Raw genomic sequence first — 16,096 nt, 5'->3', positions numbered from 1 at the left:
TCCATGTATTCAGAGCAGTCCAACCATGTATTCAGAGCAGTCCTTTGCAAATTACTGTCTTTCTCGGTGTATAAGACGAGGTTTTTTTACCCAGTTTATAAAGTTAAAAAACATGGGTCGTCTTATACATGGAATATAGCAATTAAATATATTGCTATATATTGCCGGTGGCGGATAACTCATTCCGAATCTGAGCGGACACAGGTTAGAGCTCAACGTCGAGCCTACCAAGTGGCGATAGCGACAGCGAAGAAGAATTTCTTCACCGCCTCTATTGCATCTGCAGAAAACAGCAGCAGGAGACTTTTTCAGGTGGTTCACAATTTAGCGGAACCACCTGCAACATCGGGGCCCAGTACGGGCCACATGTTCTCCTGCAATGATTTTGCAAAGTTTTTTGCAGATAAAATCGCTCAGATTCGGGAAGAAGTAGACTCCACCGTGGGAGCAGGGCCGGGGCGGGAGAGTGCTAGAGTTCTGTCTAGTCAAGTTGAGTGGGATCAATTCCAATCTGTTACCTCCGAGGATGTGGACAGGCTGCTTGGACGAGTGAAACCAACCACCTGTCTCCTGGATCCTTGCCCATCCTGGCTTATAAAAGCTAGCCGGGAAGGACTGGGCGATGGGCTTCGTGGGGTGGTGAATGCTTCCCTCCGTGAGGGAGCCTTCCCAGACCCGCTGAAAGAGGCGGTTATTAAACCGCTTCTTAAAAAAACATCTTTAGATGCGGCCACGATGGCCAATTATCGCCCAGTCTCAAATCTTCCATTCCTGGGCAAGGTGATTGAGCGAGCGGTTGCCGAACAACTCCAGGCACGCCTTGAAGAAGCGGACCATTTGGATCCCTTCCAGTCGGGATTGAGGCCTCATCATGGGACTGAAACTGCCTTGGTCGCACTGGTTGATGATCTCCGGCGGGCTAGGGACAAAGGTGAGAGCTGTTTCCTAGGTCTGCTGGATCTCTCAGCGGCGTTTGATACCATCGACCATAGCATCCTTCTGGACCGTCTTGAGGGGCTGGGAGCTGGGGGCACTGTCATACAGTGGTTCCGCTCCTTCCTCCTGTGCCGTGTTCAGAAAGTGGTGGTGGGGGATGAGTGTTCAGACCCCTGGGCTCTCACTTGTCCTCTCCCCCATGCTTTTCAACATTTACATGCAGCCGCTGGGAGAGATCATCAGGAGGTTTGGGCTGGGTGTTCATCAGTATGCCGATGATACCCAGCTCTACCTCTCTTTTAAATCAGAACCAGTGAAGGTCCTGCGTGAGTGTCTGGAGGCGGTTGGAGGATGGATGGCGGCTAACAGATTGAGGTTGAATCCTGACAAGACAGAAGTACTGTTTTGGGGGGACAGGAGACGGGCCGGTGTGGAGGATTCCCTGGTCCTGAATGGGGTAACTGTGCCCCTGAAGGACCAGGTGCGCAGCCTGGGAGTCATTTTGGACTCACAGCTGTCCATGGAGGCACAGGTCAAATCTGTGTCCAGGGCAGCTGTTTACCATCTCCATCTGGTACGTAGGCTGAGACCCTATCTGCCTGCGGACTGTCTCGCCAGAGTGGTGCATGCTCTGGTTATCTCCCACTTGGACTACTGCAATGCACTCTACGTTGGGCTACCTTTGAAGGTGACTCGGAAACTACAATTAATCCAGAATGCGGCAGCTAGACTGGTGACTGGGGGCGGCCGCCGAGACCATATAACACCGGTCTTGAAAGATCTACATTGGCTCCCAGTACGTTTCCGAGCACAATTCAAAGTGTTGGTGCTGACCTTTAAAGCCCTAAACGGCCTCGGTCCAGTATACCTGAAGGAGCGTCTCCACCCCCATCATTCTGCCCGGACGCTGAGGTCCAGCGCCGAGGGCCTTCTGGCGGTTCCCTCATTGCAAGAAGCAAAGCTACAGGGAACCAGGCAGAGGGCCTTCTCGGTAGTGGCGCCCGCCCTGTGGAACGCCCTTCCAGCAGATGTCAAAGCGATAAACAACTACCTGACATTCAGAAGACATCTTAAGGCAGCCCTGTTCAGGGAAGTTTTTAATATGTGACATTTTACTGTATTTTTGGTTTTTATGGAAGCCGCCCAGAGTGGCTGGGGAGGCCCAGCCAGATGGGCGGGGTGTAAATAATAAATTATTATTATTATTATTATTAAACATATAAATAAATGCAGTACTTGCTCTGGCAGTCGCAGCTCCTTGCAGTGGCGAGCCCTGGGGCCTCCATAGTCTGCTTGCCTCCCCCCACTCTGCCCGCCCTACAGCTGGGAGGGAGGCTGTAGGCTGTTGGTTTTTGCCGTGCAGCGTCTTTGTGCTGCTCAGCAAACTCTGCAAACTAATGGGGAAGTCCGCCTGCAAAACAAAGCTGCTGATCAAAGATATTTCTCCCCTCTATGCCTTTCCTGCGCCTTTCCCATGAAACATCTTGGAGACTACAAATTTCTGCACTGCTCCTCTTGCGTAACGTTGCACCGCCCGCCTGCTATTCCGTAGCCTCCTCTACCCATGCAGACTCTGTAAATGAAGGGGGAAGGGGAGGAGGCCACCTGCAAAGCGGAGCTGCCGATCAAGGTATTTCTCCCCTTTCTGCCTTTCCTGCGCCTTTCCCAGGCAGAAGCCACCTATCAGCTCCCCAATCGCCACCGGCAGCCGCCAATCACGCTCCCGCTTGCTGCGACAAGGGCAGCTGTCTATTGGCTGCCGCAGCAGCAAGCAGGAGGGCTAATGGCAGCGATCAGGCAGCTGCAACACGAGTGGTTATGACCTTGCTAGCATGTGAAATGAGCGCAATTGTGCGGTAGTTGGAGCATTCTTTGGCACTGCCCTTCTTTGGCATTGCGTTCTAGACTGATCTTCTCTGATCCTCTGGCCACTGCTGAGTTTTCCAAACTTGCTGGCATATTGAGTGTAGCACCTTAACAATATCATCTTTTAAGATTTTAAATAGTTCCGCTGGAATGTCATCACTTCCACTGGCCTTGTTATTAGCAGTGCTTTCTAAGGCCCATTTGACTTCACTCTCCAGGATGTCTGGCTCAAGGTCATCAGTCACACTACCTGGAGTGTACGAGCCATCCATATCTTTCTGGTATAATTCCTCTGTGTATTCTTGCCACCTCTACTTGATGTCTTCTGCTTCTGTTAGGTCCTTACCACTTTTGTCCTTTATTATGGTAATTTTTGCACAAAATGTTCCTTTCATATCTCCAATTTTCTTGAGCAGATCTCCATTCCCATCCATTTTAGTTCACTGATGCCCCGGGAGGTATCTGGGCAGCCTGGCCTGCTAAGCCTTGCCCTCCCCCCTCCTGTCACTGGGCAGCAGCCAAGGTGGCCCCACCATGAGGGGTGTTGGTTGGGCGGGCGGGGCGGCAGAAGGAGGTGTTTGGAAGCTCCCACACTGGCGGTTAGTCTCTTGCCTGTGCATGTGGCGGGTGTGGTGGCTTTGGGTGGGCTTGCGAGCCTTTGCCAGCATCTGCAGGCCATCAGCTGCGGATGAGTTGTGCCTCTGTGTGCAACAAAGAGGAGAAGAGAAGTTCTCCTTTAGAAGGCAGAACAGGCAAGAGCTGTCACTATCACCTCATAATTCCACCGCCTCTCCCAGGGGGCCAAGATGCAAGGAAGGGGCTTCCTTCTCCATGCAAGGGCCACCCATGTATTCAGAGCAGTCCTTTGCAAATTACTGTCTTTCTCCATGTATAAGATGAGGTTTTTTGCCCAATTTTTAAAGTTAAAAAACATGGCTCATCTTATACATGGAATATAGCAATTAAATATATAAATAAATGCAATCCTTGCTCTGGCAGTTGCAGCTCCTCGCAGTGGCGAGCCCTGGGGCCTCCATAGTCTGCTTGCCTCCCCCCACCCTACAGCTTGGAGGGAGGCTGTAGGCTGTTTTTTTTTTTGCCATGCAGCATCTTTGTGCTGCTCTGCAAACTCTGCAAACTAATGGGGAAGTCCGCCTGCAAAACAAAGCTGCTGATCAAAGATATTTCTCCCCTCTATGCCTTTCCTGCGCCTTTCCCATGAAACATCTTGGAGACTACAAATTTCTGCACTGCTCCTCTTGCGTAACGTTGCACCGCCCGCCTGCTATTCCGTAGCCGCCTCTACCCATGCAGACTCTGTAAATGAAGGGGGAAGGGTGGAAGGCCACCTGCAAAGCGGAGCTGCCGATCAAGGTATTTTCCCCCTTTCTGCCTTTCCTGCACAGAAACCACCTATCAGCTCCCCAATCGCCACCGGCAGCCGCTAATCACGCTCCTGCTTGCTACGACAAGGGCAGCTGTCTATTGGAGGGCTAATGGCAGCGATCAGGCAGTTGCAACGCGAGTGGTTGTGAGCTGCATTCTGGTGGGTTAGTGATTTTCAGCATTCCCCCCAAATAATCCTCCCCAAAAGCTCAATCCCCTATTTTCAAAATTTTGAGGCCCCCAAAATAGGGGTCGTCTTATAGACAGAAAAATACGGCAAATCTCATGTTCCATGGGATCTAGTCTTATCTCCTGAGTTCACACCAATAAAACTCCAAAACAGAGAGGAGTCCACCATTGTTTATTGCAAAGCAATAGGTTACAGTTGGATCGTTCCACAAAACTGCAACCCTGCCCAGTGGTTCAGGCAGTGGTATTTATATAATTTCAAACAAAGCATTTCGATTTTGAGCAATCATTTACATCAGAGATGTCCAAGCGCTGGACCACAATTGACAGGTAGACCTCTGTGTTGTTTTGGGTCGATTATGAGACCTTTGAAGGCCCCCCCTTTCCGCAAGAACCTCTGCACATGCTCCTGTTTCTGTTTTTGCTCAGCAGTTCCTTGTTTTAATGTTTATTGTTGCCAAAAGAATCTAAATTTTTCTTGCGTCCCCCACCTCCTTAAAAAAGTCCCTTTAGAGTTTCACATTCCTCATATTCATCATTACCTCATTTTATTTATAATACACATGTGCGATAAGCACTGGCAATTTCTGCTGATTTAGTTTTGATTCCCACAGCATTCTGTTACGTTGTGTTGGTGTGCATGTTGGAAACCTGTGTTACATGCAGCCATTTGCACCATGTGGCGACTCATGTTCCAGCTTTCAGCTGTATCTTTGTGATTCTCATATTAGCTGTATTTCTGCCCCAATTGGGGGGCGGCAACTTGCAAAATAATCAGTTATAAAGCACAGACTACCATAACTTCTGTTTTAGAAGCACACTCAAGGATTTACAGAGATACACATTATTACATTTATTGTGGCCCTTTGGGCAACTGCCACAAGGCCATTCCTGCCCATACCATGCCAGCCTTAGGAAGGGAGAAGGGACAGGCAGATGGAAGGAATTGCCAAAGGTGTTTGAAAATGGGTGGAGGCTCTTGGGAAGTGGGTGCCCAATAGGGGCTTCTACAGAGGCAGCAGAATCCCTACAGGGGCTCTCAGACTCCCTTGACTTCTTCCTTCCTCCCAGGAAGCTACACCTTGCCTTGGATTCTGCGCTCCTCAAGAAGTTGAACCTGTAAACCTAGTCAGGATGGACGGAGGAAGATGGTTCATTTATTGTCTTTCCTAAAAGTCTAACAGGATTTTCTTTCTCTCCCCCCACTCCCAAACAGGTGAGGAAGACGATGGTCAGAATTCTACGGAGCCATCTGTGAATTCATTGGGAAGAACAAAGAAACAGTTTAAATGCAAGGAATGTGGAATGTGCTTTAGACCAACAAACTCACACAGGAGAGAATCCATGTAAATACATGGAGTGTGAAAAGAACTTCAGTGAAAGTAGAGACCTTAGAATACATCAACAAAATCACAATGGGGAGAAACCGTTTAAATGCATTGAATGTGGAAAGAGCTTCAGTCATAGTGGAGCCCTCAGAACACATCAGCGAACTCACACAGGGGAGAAACCGTTAGAATGTATGCAGTGTGGAAAGAGCTTGAGTTCTAGTGGAGCCCTTAGAACACATCAACGAACTCACACAGGGGAGAAACCGTTTGAATGTATGGAGTGTGGAAAGAGCTTCAGTGAAAGTGGAAACCTTAGAACACATCAACGAACTCACACGGGGGAGAAACCATTTAATTGCATTGAATGTGGAAAGAACTTCAGTCGTAGTGGAGACCTTAGAATACATCAACGAACTCACACAGGGGTGAAACCGTTTGAATGTTTTGAATGTGGAAAGAGCTTCCGTGAAAGTGGAAACCTTAGAACACATCAACGAACTCACACAGGGGTGAAACCGTTTGAATGTTTTGAATGTGGAAAGAGCTTCAGTCAAAGTGGAGTCCTTAGAAGACATCAACGAACTCACACAGGGGAGAAACCATTTAAATGCATTGAATGTGGAAAGAGCTTCAGTCGTAGTGGAGACCTTAGAATACATCAACTAACTCACACAGGGGAGAAACCATTTAAATGCATTGAATGTGGAAAAAGCTTCAGTCGTAGTGGAGACCTTAGAATACATCAACTAACTCACACAGGGGAGAAACCATTTAAATGCATTGAATGTGGAAAGAGCTTCAGTCATAGTGGTTCCCTTAGAAGACATCAAGAAACTCACATAGGGGGGAAATTGTTTAAATGTAGGGAGTGTGGAAAAAGCTTCAGTCGTAGTGGAGACCTTAGAACACATCAACGAACTCACACAGGGGAGAAACCATTTGAATGCATTGAATGTGGAAAGAACTTCAGTCGTAGTGGAGACCTTAGAATACATCAACGAACTCACAGGGGGGAGAAACCATTTTATTGTATTGAATGTGGAGAGAGCTTCAGTCATACTGGAGCCCTTAGAACACATCAACGAACTCACACAGGGGAGAAACCATTTGAATGTTTTGAATGTGGAAAGAGCTTCAGTGAAAGTGGAACCCTTAGAACACATCAACGAACTCACACGGGGGAGAAACCATTTAATTGCATTGAATGTGGAAAGAGCTTCAGTTGTAGTGGACACCTTAGAACACATCAACGAACTCACACAGGGGAGAAACCATTTGAATGCATTGAATGTGGAAAGAGCTTGAGTTCTAGTGGAGCCCTTAGAACACATCAACGAACTCACACAGGGGAGAAACCGTTTGAATGTATGGAGTGTGGAAAGAGCTTCAGTCAAAGTGGAAACCTTAGAAAACATCAACAAACTCACACGGGGGAGAAACCATTTAATTGTATTGAATGTGGAAAGAGCTTCAGTCAGAATGGATCCCTCAGAAGACATCAACGAACTCACACAGGGGAGAAACCATTTGAATGTATGGAATGTGGAAAGAGTTTCAGTCGTAGTGGAGACCTTAGAATACATCAACGAACTCACACAGGGGAGAAACCGTTTGAATGCATTGACTGTGGAAAGAGATTCAGTCAAAGTGGAGCCCTTAGAATACATCAACGAACACACACAGGGGAGAAACCCTTTAAATGTATTGAATGTGGAAAGAGCTTCAGTCAAAGTAGAAACCTTAGAATACATCAACAAACTCATACAGGGTAGAAACCTTTAAATGTATGGAGTGTTGAAAGAGCTTCAGACAGTGTGGAGACCTTAATATTCATGAGCGAATTCACCCAGGTGAAAAGCCGTATCAAGGTATGCAATGTTCCACTCACGTTTCACTCTTTACCTCACATTAAGAAACTCATAAAGGCGGAAATCAATTTTAAATGCATGGAATCTGAGTGATGTTTTGGTGTTTGTATTTAAATTTGTATATACATATATATGTATTAAAGTAATGAAGGTCACATATACTAAATATAGAAAAGAAGTTGGAAGTTGTTGCTAGATAAATGGGGAGAGTGTGAATCTGGAATGCTCAAGGTGTGTGATGAATCTGTTGAGTTTTGACCTGTGCCCTTCAATGCCAAAATGATGGGCTGCCCTTGTCTTGTGGATCAGCATCTGTCTGCTTTAGGGAAATGGGGTACCTCAGATGTTGGGAAACAACGCCCATAAGTCTCAGCCCATATGGCCAAGAATGATGGGAGTTGTAGTTCAAAAACTCAAGGGTGGAAAATCTCACGTTTCTTAGAACTTTTCTTTATGAATAATTATAGGTAAAACTTTTGTTGATACAGAGCTCATTTTTTATTCCAGGAGCAGCTGGTCACTTCTGCTTTATAAACAAAGCCAAATATATTGACACACTTTATATTATAACCAAATTTTAGAACAGAGGCAAACATTTTTTTTAAAAAAAACAAACCCTTTTCTTCTTTACAAACCCTTATCTTCTCAATCCAAGATTTGCTTTTCATATATATAAAAATATTTGGTTAGCAAGGGGGTACAGAAATAATAATTAAAAAGCTACAATAAAAGCATTATCAGCATTTAAAAAGAAATGCTATTGGATCTTCAAGGCATTGAGTTACAAATTAAGGGAAAGATCAACCATTTCTTCTGCAAGCTGTTCCCCATCCAGTATTTCCCATCTTCTGCCTTCTGAACTATGTTCCTCTGCAAACCACTGGTCCAAATCTATACAGTCCTCCTGCTCCTGGGAAGATTCAGAGGGAGGCTCTCACGAATGCGCCTCAGTGCAGCTCTCCTCAGCTGGGTCCCTGGTTAGGTTTTGGTTTAGGGGAGCAAGCATGGGCCTGGCCCTTGGGTGGGGGCGAGGGGAGAAGGGAAGAGAAGTAGAGGGGATGCTTCTTTTTCCACGCAAGGCTAGTTCTTGTTGCTCCCAAGTATGTACCTGTAATCAGCAAGTGTGCATTTAGCAGGAGTGTATCCCTTTGTCGTGGAGTGCAAGTTAATTCAGAAGGCATTAGAGCGAAGCGCGTGTATCGCATATGTTAAGTTGATTGCAACCTTTTAAAAAAAATTAATATTCTTTATTCATTAAAAAATTTGCATGTCTATACGAATGCATCCAGTCTTAAGGAAATTAGCCCTGAGTGCTCATTGGAAGGAGAAATCGTGAAGCTGAGGCTGCAATACTTTGGCCACCTCATGAGAAGAGAAGACTCGACTTCCGGGGTCGGCGCCATCGGTAATGGTGGATTCCCTCTAACTTTGAGGGATTAAGCTTTGCGGAAATTGGGTCTTGCCGCTACGGCAAAGCGGGGACCCCTCTAAAAATCACAGGCGGGTGAAGCCTGTGACCGTGGGACTCGGTGGACACCTTCAGTGCCCCCCCAATTCAGCGCCCCACCTGGAAAGTCGACTGAAAAGGATTATAATCCTAACATCAATACAAGAGATCTCCCTCCCTTGGTTGGAGGAGGGGGGGAAAGGGAGAAGTAAATTTTCCTGCAAAAAGAGAGGAAAGGAAACAAAAGTCCACTGCTTAAAGCCTGGGAACGGGCTGCCAATGGACAATAAGATTGCTGCATTGTGAAGCGCACTGCTTATGGACAATGTAATTTTTGACAGCTAACTCTGCAAGAGAGATACATTGTTTCTGACTGGTTTCTCCTGATTTTAAGGTAACAAAACTAACTGAAATTGAAACTGTTGCTTATTTTGTTAAATGGGGGACTAGAAAAAGTTATTTTAATGCAACAAGTATTGACTGTTACTGTGTCCCCCTAGAGGAAGTTTGAAATTGTTACAACAACTGGCCAGGGGCATTTTCCACTTCAAAACAAACTCTGGCTGTGGGATCGACCTTGGGCTCCAGTTAAAGTGTTATGGCAGATGGAAAAGAAAAAATAGATTTGCTTCAAGAAAAAACAAGAAGGTCTGGTAAATCGTGGCAGCAGCGAAGAGCATCAGCATCTGGCCCTTCTGCACCACCAGGGGCAGCATCTGTTCAACTTAAGTCAAAAGGAATGGTATCTGAAGATGTTTTAGCTCTGGCATTAGGCAAAGATTGGGTCAAGAGTTTATCTCATCGGACAAGGTTAAAAAAAGAGGAGTAGCGATTTATGCAAAAGAGAGCCTATCACCGAAATTTATCTTCAAAGATGATCAAGGAAGATTTGTGGCAATTGAAATTCAAACACAAGGAGAGAAATTTTTGATAGGAGTTTATGCACCAAATGAGGGGAAATCTGAATTCTTTAAAAAGTTGCATGAGACCTTGTTGGACTATCTGGACTATAATATCATCATGATGGGAGATATGAATGGAGTGGTATCTACAAATATGGACAAGGCACAGAGACAGGTAGTTACCAAGGATGGCAGACTACCAAAAACCTTTTTTGAGATGACTGACAATATGGACTTAGTTGACATTTGGAGAACAAAGAACCTCTTGGGTAGAGAGGGAACTTTCTTCTCTGAAGCCAAAATGACATGGACAAGAATTGACCAAATTTGGATAAGTAGAGGACTGGCTCCAAAGACTAGAAAAGTGGAAATTTGTCCTAAAACTTGCTCCGATCATAATGCTGTGAAAATGGAGATGAAACTTAACACCGATTGGCTCCTTCAGATGGAGGATGAATGACACCTTGTTTAGAGATGAAGAGGTTACCAAGAAGGCCCAAAAAACTTTGAGAGATCATTTTGAGATAAATATGAATACTACCATTGAAAAAAGAGTAATCTGGGACGCAAGGAAAGCGGTTATGAGGGGGTTTCTGATTCAACAGAATGCAATAAAGAAGAGAACTCAAAACGAGAAAAAAGATAAAATTTTTGGAGAAAATAAAAGAAGGCGAGAAGAAACAGAGGGAAACCAAAGTCACAAGAGATTCTGAGAGAAATAAAGCTACATCAAGTTCAATATATGAAAATGATGAATCAGGAAATAGAGTGGAAAATTAAACAATGAGACAAAAGACATTTGAATCGGCTAATAAATGTGGGAAATTGTTAGCCTGGCAAATAAAAAAAGACAAAAATTTAACACCATTACAAATTTGGAAGTGGAAGGAAAGAATATACAGAATCCAGTGGAGATTAGAAAATGTTTCCAGAGATACTTTAAACAATTATATACACAAGGGCCACAGAAAGAGATTGATATAGATCAATTTTTAAAAACAAATGGACTTCTCTCAAGAAAATAAGTTAACGTTGAACTATAAAATAACAGAACAGGAGGTAGAAGGTGCTATCCAGAATATGCAACTGGGTAAATCTCCAGGGCTGGACGGTTTAACTTCCAAGATATTATAGATCTTTGAAAGATTGGATAATTCAACCACTAAAGGAAGCTTGTAATGGAATTTTGGAGGGGGGAAAAGCACCAGCACCGTGGAAGGAAGCTTACATTACACTGTGTCTGAGAAGACACAACTTAAGAACTACCGCCCCATATCTCTGCTTAATGTGGATTACAAAATCTTTGCAGATATTTTGGCTAAAAGATTAAAAAAAGTACTAGTGGAAGAGATAAAGACCAAGCAGGCTTTCTCCCGGGCAGACACTTGTCTGACAACACGAGGCATATCATTAATATTTTAGAAAAATTACAAGTGAACATTAATACTAAAGCAGTTTTGATATTTGTGGATGCGGAGAAAGCTTTTGACAACATTTCTTGGAGTTTTATGAAGAAAAATCTTCAAGGGATGGGGTTGGTCAAGGTTTTGGAAATGGTATAGGTGCAATTTATTCAGAACAAAAGGCTAAACTAATTGTTAACAATGTGGTGACGGAGGAATTTAAGATAGAGAAAGGGACACGACAAGGTTGCCCAATTTCCCCATTGCTCTTTATTTTGGTCCTGGAGGTTCTCCTAAATATGATCAGAAGGGACCAACTGGTTAAAGGTATATAAGTTGGAGCCAAATTGAAAGCTTTTGCAGACAATCTAGTACTGATATCACAGGAGCCAGAATCTAGTACTAAAAGAGTATTGGAATTGATTCAAGAATTTGGTCAGGTTGCAGGATTTAAGTTGAATAAGTTAAAAACTAAAGTTCTAGAGAAAAATCTAACACCGATTGAGAAAGAGAGGTTTCAGACGGAGACAGGTTTAACATTGGTTAAGAAAGTAAAATACCTGGGGGGTTAATATGACCGCTAAGAACTTGAATTTATTTAAAGATAACTATGAAAAATGTTGGTCAGAAGTGAAAAAGGATTTAGAAATATGGTCAAATTTGAAGCTTTCCTTGCTAGGCCGTATTGCTGCTATAAAAATGAATGTATTGCCCAAGAATGTTGTTTTTGTTTCAATCATTGCAAATTTTGGACAAAATGGACTGTTTCAAGAAGTGGCAGAGAGATATTTCCAGATTTGTCTGGCAGGGCAAGAAGCGCAGAATAAAATTTAAAATACTAACTGATGCAAAAGAAAGAGTTGGATTTGCCCTGCCAGACCTTAGACTTTATTATGAATCAGCAGCATTTTGCTGGCTGAAAGAATGGCTGCTTCTTGAGAACACAGACATTTTGGATTTAGAAGGTTTCAATAATGTATTTGGGTGGCATGCATATTTGTGGTGTGACAAGGTCAAAGCGCATAAAGCATTTAAAAACCATATTGTCAGGAAAGCATTGTTCAATATCTGGATAAGATATAAAGATTTGCTTGAAAATAAAACCCCAAGGTGGCTATCACCGATGGAAGCGAAGGCTCAGAAAAAGCTCAATATGGAGGCCAAATGGCCGAAATATTGGGAGATTTTGGAACAAGAAGGAGATAAATTGAAATTGCAGAGTTTTGAGAAACTTAAAAGATAAAGTGCGAGATTGGCTCCATTATTATCAAATAAGGGAGGCTTATAATCTGGACAAGAAAATTGGCTTCCAGGTGGAAAAATCAAAATTGGAAACAGAACTGTTAGATCCCCAAACTAAGATATTATCAAGAATGTATAACTTGCTGTTGAAATGGAATACTCAGGGTGAAACGGTGAAATCTGCTATGATAAAATGGGCACAAGATGTCGGACATAACATTATGTTGGCTGACTGGGAACAGTTATGGACCACAGGTATGAAATTTACAGCATGTAATGCCTTAAGAGAGAATATTATGAAAATGATATACAGGTGGTACATGACACCAGTCAAGCTTGCAAAAATCTACCATTTGCCTGATAATAAATGTTGGAAATGTAAAGAAAATGAAGGTACATTCTTTCACCTCTGGTGGACGTGCTCAAAGATCAAGGCTTTCTGGGAGATGATATATAATGAAATGAAAAAGGTATTTAAATATACCTTCCTCAAGAAACCAGAGGCCTTTCTCTTGGGCATGGTCGGCCAATTGGTGTTAAAGAAGGATAGAACTTTTTTATGTATGCTACAATAGCAGGAAGAATACTCATTGCAAAGTATTGGAAGACACAAGATCTACCCACCCTGGAAGAATGGCAGATGAAAGTTATGGACTATATGGAATTGGCGGAAATGACCGGCAGAATCCGAGACCAGGGAGAAGAGTTGGTGGAAGAAGATTGGAAGAAATTTAAAGACTATCTACATAAACACTGCAAAATTAATGAATGTTAGAATGATGTTGGCATGAAGTTAAGTGGTTCTAGCAGCGATGCTATAAAGGAGTATGTAAAAATGGATTGTTATCAGATGAGAATGTAAAGATATAATACATTCAGGTAGAGGAATAAGATAAAAACAAGGATGGAGAAGATTTGCTGATTTAACTAACTGAACTGGAATACAAAAAAGGGAGGTGTGAGGAGGTCAGGGAAACAAGTAAACGAAAGATAAGATATGAAAAGATTGATTTGATTTTAATTGTTTTTTGCTTTTCTGTATTTTGTAATTTTTTCTTTTCTCTCTCTTTTTTTCTTATTTTGCAACTTTTTTGTAATCTTTCTTTAAACTTTAATAAATATCTTTAAAAAAGAAGAAGAAGAAGAGAAGACTCCCTGGAAAAGACTCTGATGTTGGGAAAGATAGAGGGCACAAGGAGAAGGACGACAGAGGACGAGATGGTTGGACAGTGTTCTCGAAGCTACAAACATGAGTTTGATCAAACTGCGGGAGGCAGTGGAAGACAGGAGTGCCTGGCATGCTCTGGTCCATGGGGTCACGAAGAGTCGGACATGACTAAACAACATACAAACATTATGTACAATCTCTTAACAGGTAGAAAAAACAAAATGATTGAAAATAGAAAATTTATAAAGAAAGAAAAAAATAAAGAATTAAAAAAGATAAGAAACCAAGAAATAATAGTAAGGAAAAAAGACAAAGTTATTTACATAGTAAAACTACTCATTGACACAATCATTCCCATCCCGCTCATTCTACTGTTTGATATAAAAAACTTTTAAAAACAGGCTTACATTATATAATACCATTTCTTTCTGCTTTGTATACATTCCTTTGATCTCTTTCTTTACAAATATTACTCAATTTCTGCTCATATGGAGTTATTTGTACAATAAGGTTTTACATAATTCTGAAATATTATCCATTCTCTATTTGTTTTTGTTTCCATATTCCTCTAACTGATCTCGTCAGTTTTGCTAATTGTAGATATCATGAGTATCTGCCAATCTGTAATCTCTGAGTGCGTTTCATTTTTCCAGCTCCTTGCTATAATAATAATAATAATAATAATAATAAATTTTATTTATATCCCGCCCTCCCCAGCCGAAGCCGGGCTCAGGGCGGCTAACAACACTAAAACAGTACAACATTATAAATACATTCTAAAAATTAATTAAAATACAAATTGATGGCAACCATAGACTAAAGCTTTGTAGAGATTGCCAAAGGAGGGAGTCAGGCTGCGCCCTGACCAAAGGCCTGGTGGAACAGCTCTGTCTTACAGGCCCTGCGAAAAGATGTCAAGTCCTGCAGGGCCCTTGTCTCTTGCGACAGGGCATTCCACCAGGTTGGAGCCGCAGTCGAAAAAGCTCTGGCTCTAGTTGAGGCCAGCCTAACCTCTCTGTGACCTGGGACCTTCAAGATGTTTTTATTTGAAGACCGTAAGTTCCTCTGTGGGGCATACCAGGAGAGGCGGTCCCGTAGGTACGAGGGTCCTAGGCCGTATAGGGCTTTAAAGGTTAAAACCAGCACCTTAAACCTGATCCTGTACTCCACCGGGAGCCAGTGCAGCTGGTATAGCACCGGATGAATGTGATCTCGCAGCGAAGACCCCGTAAGGAGTCTCGCTGCAGCATTCTGCACCCGCTGGAGTTTCTGGGTCAGTCTCAAGGGCAGCCCCACGTAGAGCGAGTTACAATAATCCAGTCTGGAGGTGACCGTCGCGTGGATCACAGTGGCTAGGTCAGGGCGAGAGAGGTAAGGAGCCAACTGCTTAGCTTGGCGGAGATGAAAAAATGCCGCCTTTGTTATAGCTGCAATCTGCGCCTCCATGGAGAGGGAGGTATCGAAGATTACACCCAAACTCTTAACGGACGGTGCTGGCACTAATTGCACCCCCGCAAGAGAAGGGAGTTGCCCCCTCAATCTCATATCGTCCCGTCCCAGCCAGAGGACCTCTGTCTTCGAAGGATTTAACTTCAACCGGCTCCCACGTAACCATCCAGCCACAGCTTCCAAGCATCTGATCAGTGTGTCTGGGGCCGAGTCAGGATGGCCATCCATCAACAGATAGAGTTGGGTGTCATCAGCATACTGATGGCAGCCCAGCCCAAAACTCCGGACAAGCTGGGCAAGGGGGCGCATAAAGATGTTAAAAAGCATCGGGGAGAGAATCGCACCCTGAGGCACTCCACACACCAAGGAGTGGCGGGATGACAATTCCCCCCCAAGCGCCACCCTCTGTCCCCGACCAGAGAGAAATGAGTGCAGCCATTGAAGGGCTGTGCCCTGGATCCCCACGTCGGCAAGGCGGTGGTCCAGGAGTTCGTGATCGACCATGTCGAAGGCTGCTGACAGGTCTAGAAGAATCAGCAGCCCCGTCCCGCCTCGATCCAGCTGCCTACGGAGATCATCTGTTAAGGCGACCAGAGCCGTCTCGGTCCCATGACCAGCGCGGAAGCCGGACTGGAATGGATCCAGAGCCGATGTTTCATCCAGAAACCTACCAAGCTGTTCCGCAACCGCTCTCTCAATCACCTTACCCAGGAATGGAAGATTCGAAACCGGGCGGTAATTGGATAGATCTAAGGGATCTAATGATGTTTTCTTTAAAAGCGGGCGCACCACTGCCTCCTTCAGTTCCCCTGGGAATGTCCCGGTGCCAAGGGACAAATTGATGATATCCCCCAGGGGGGCCCGCACCTCGTCTGGACACGCTCTAATCAGCCAGGACGGGCACGGGTC

At 44.1% G+C, this 16,096-nt stretch overlaps 2 protein-coding genes across 3 annotated transcripts in view; both read left to right on the top strand.

Annotated features, from left to right (window-relative positions):
* LOC308580425 (uncharacterized protein) overlaps positions 1–5,733 on the top strand; it is a 107,803-nt gene extending 102,070 nt beyond the window's left edge. The window contains exon 5 of the mRNA XM_081182022.1: positions 5,594–5,733. The gene's annotated coding sequence lies outside the window, so the exon portion shown is untranslated. The remainder of the gene's footprint in view (positions 1–5,593) is intronic.
* The window catches only part of LOC308580735 (uncharacterized protein), a 250,451-nt gene that overhangs the window by 2,710 nt on the left and 231,645 nt on the right, over positions 1–16,096 (top strand). The window contains exon 1 of one of the 2 annotated variants that reach the window (XM_081182852.1): positions 7,405–7,576. The exons of the other annotated variant lie outside the window; for it this stretch is intronic. Within the exon in view, the coding sequence (XP_081038978.1) occupies positions 7,541–7,576 (36 nt within the window). The 5' untranslated portion in view covers positions 7,405–7,540. Of the gene's footprint in view, positions 1–7,404; positions 7,577–16,096 lie in introns of those variants that run through there. 2 annotated transcript variants of the gene reach the window in all.

This window comes from Podarcis bocagei (genome assembly GCF_964188305.1).
Source record: "Podarcis bocagei genome assembly, chromosome: 2".
In the NCBI taxonomy this organism is placed as follows: Eukaryota; Metazoa; Chordata; class Lepidosauria; order Squamata; family Lacertidae; genus Podarcis; species Podarcis bocagei.
Note: the sequence above shows the minus strand (reverse complement) of the source record. Positions and strands in the feature narration are given on the sequence as shown.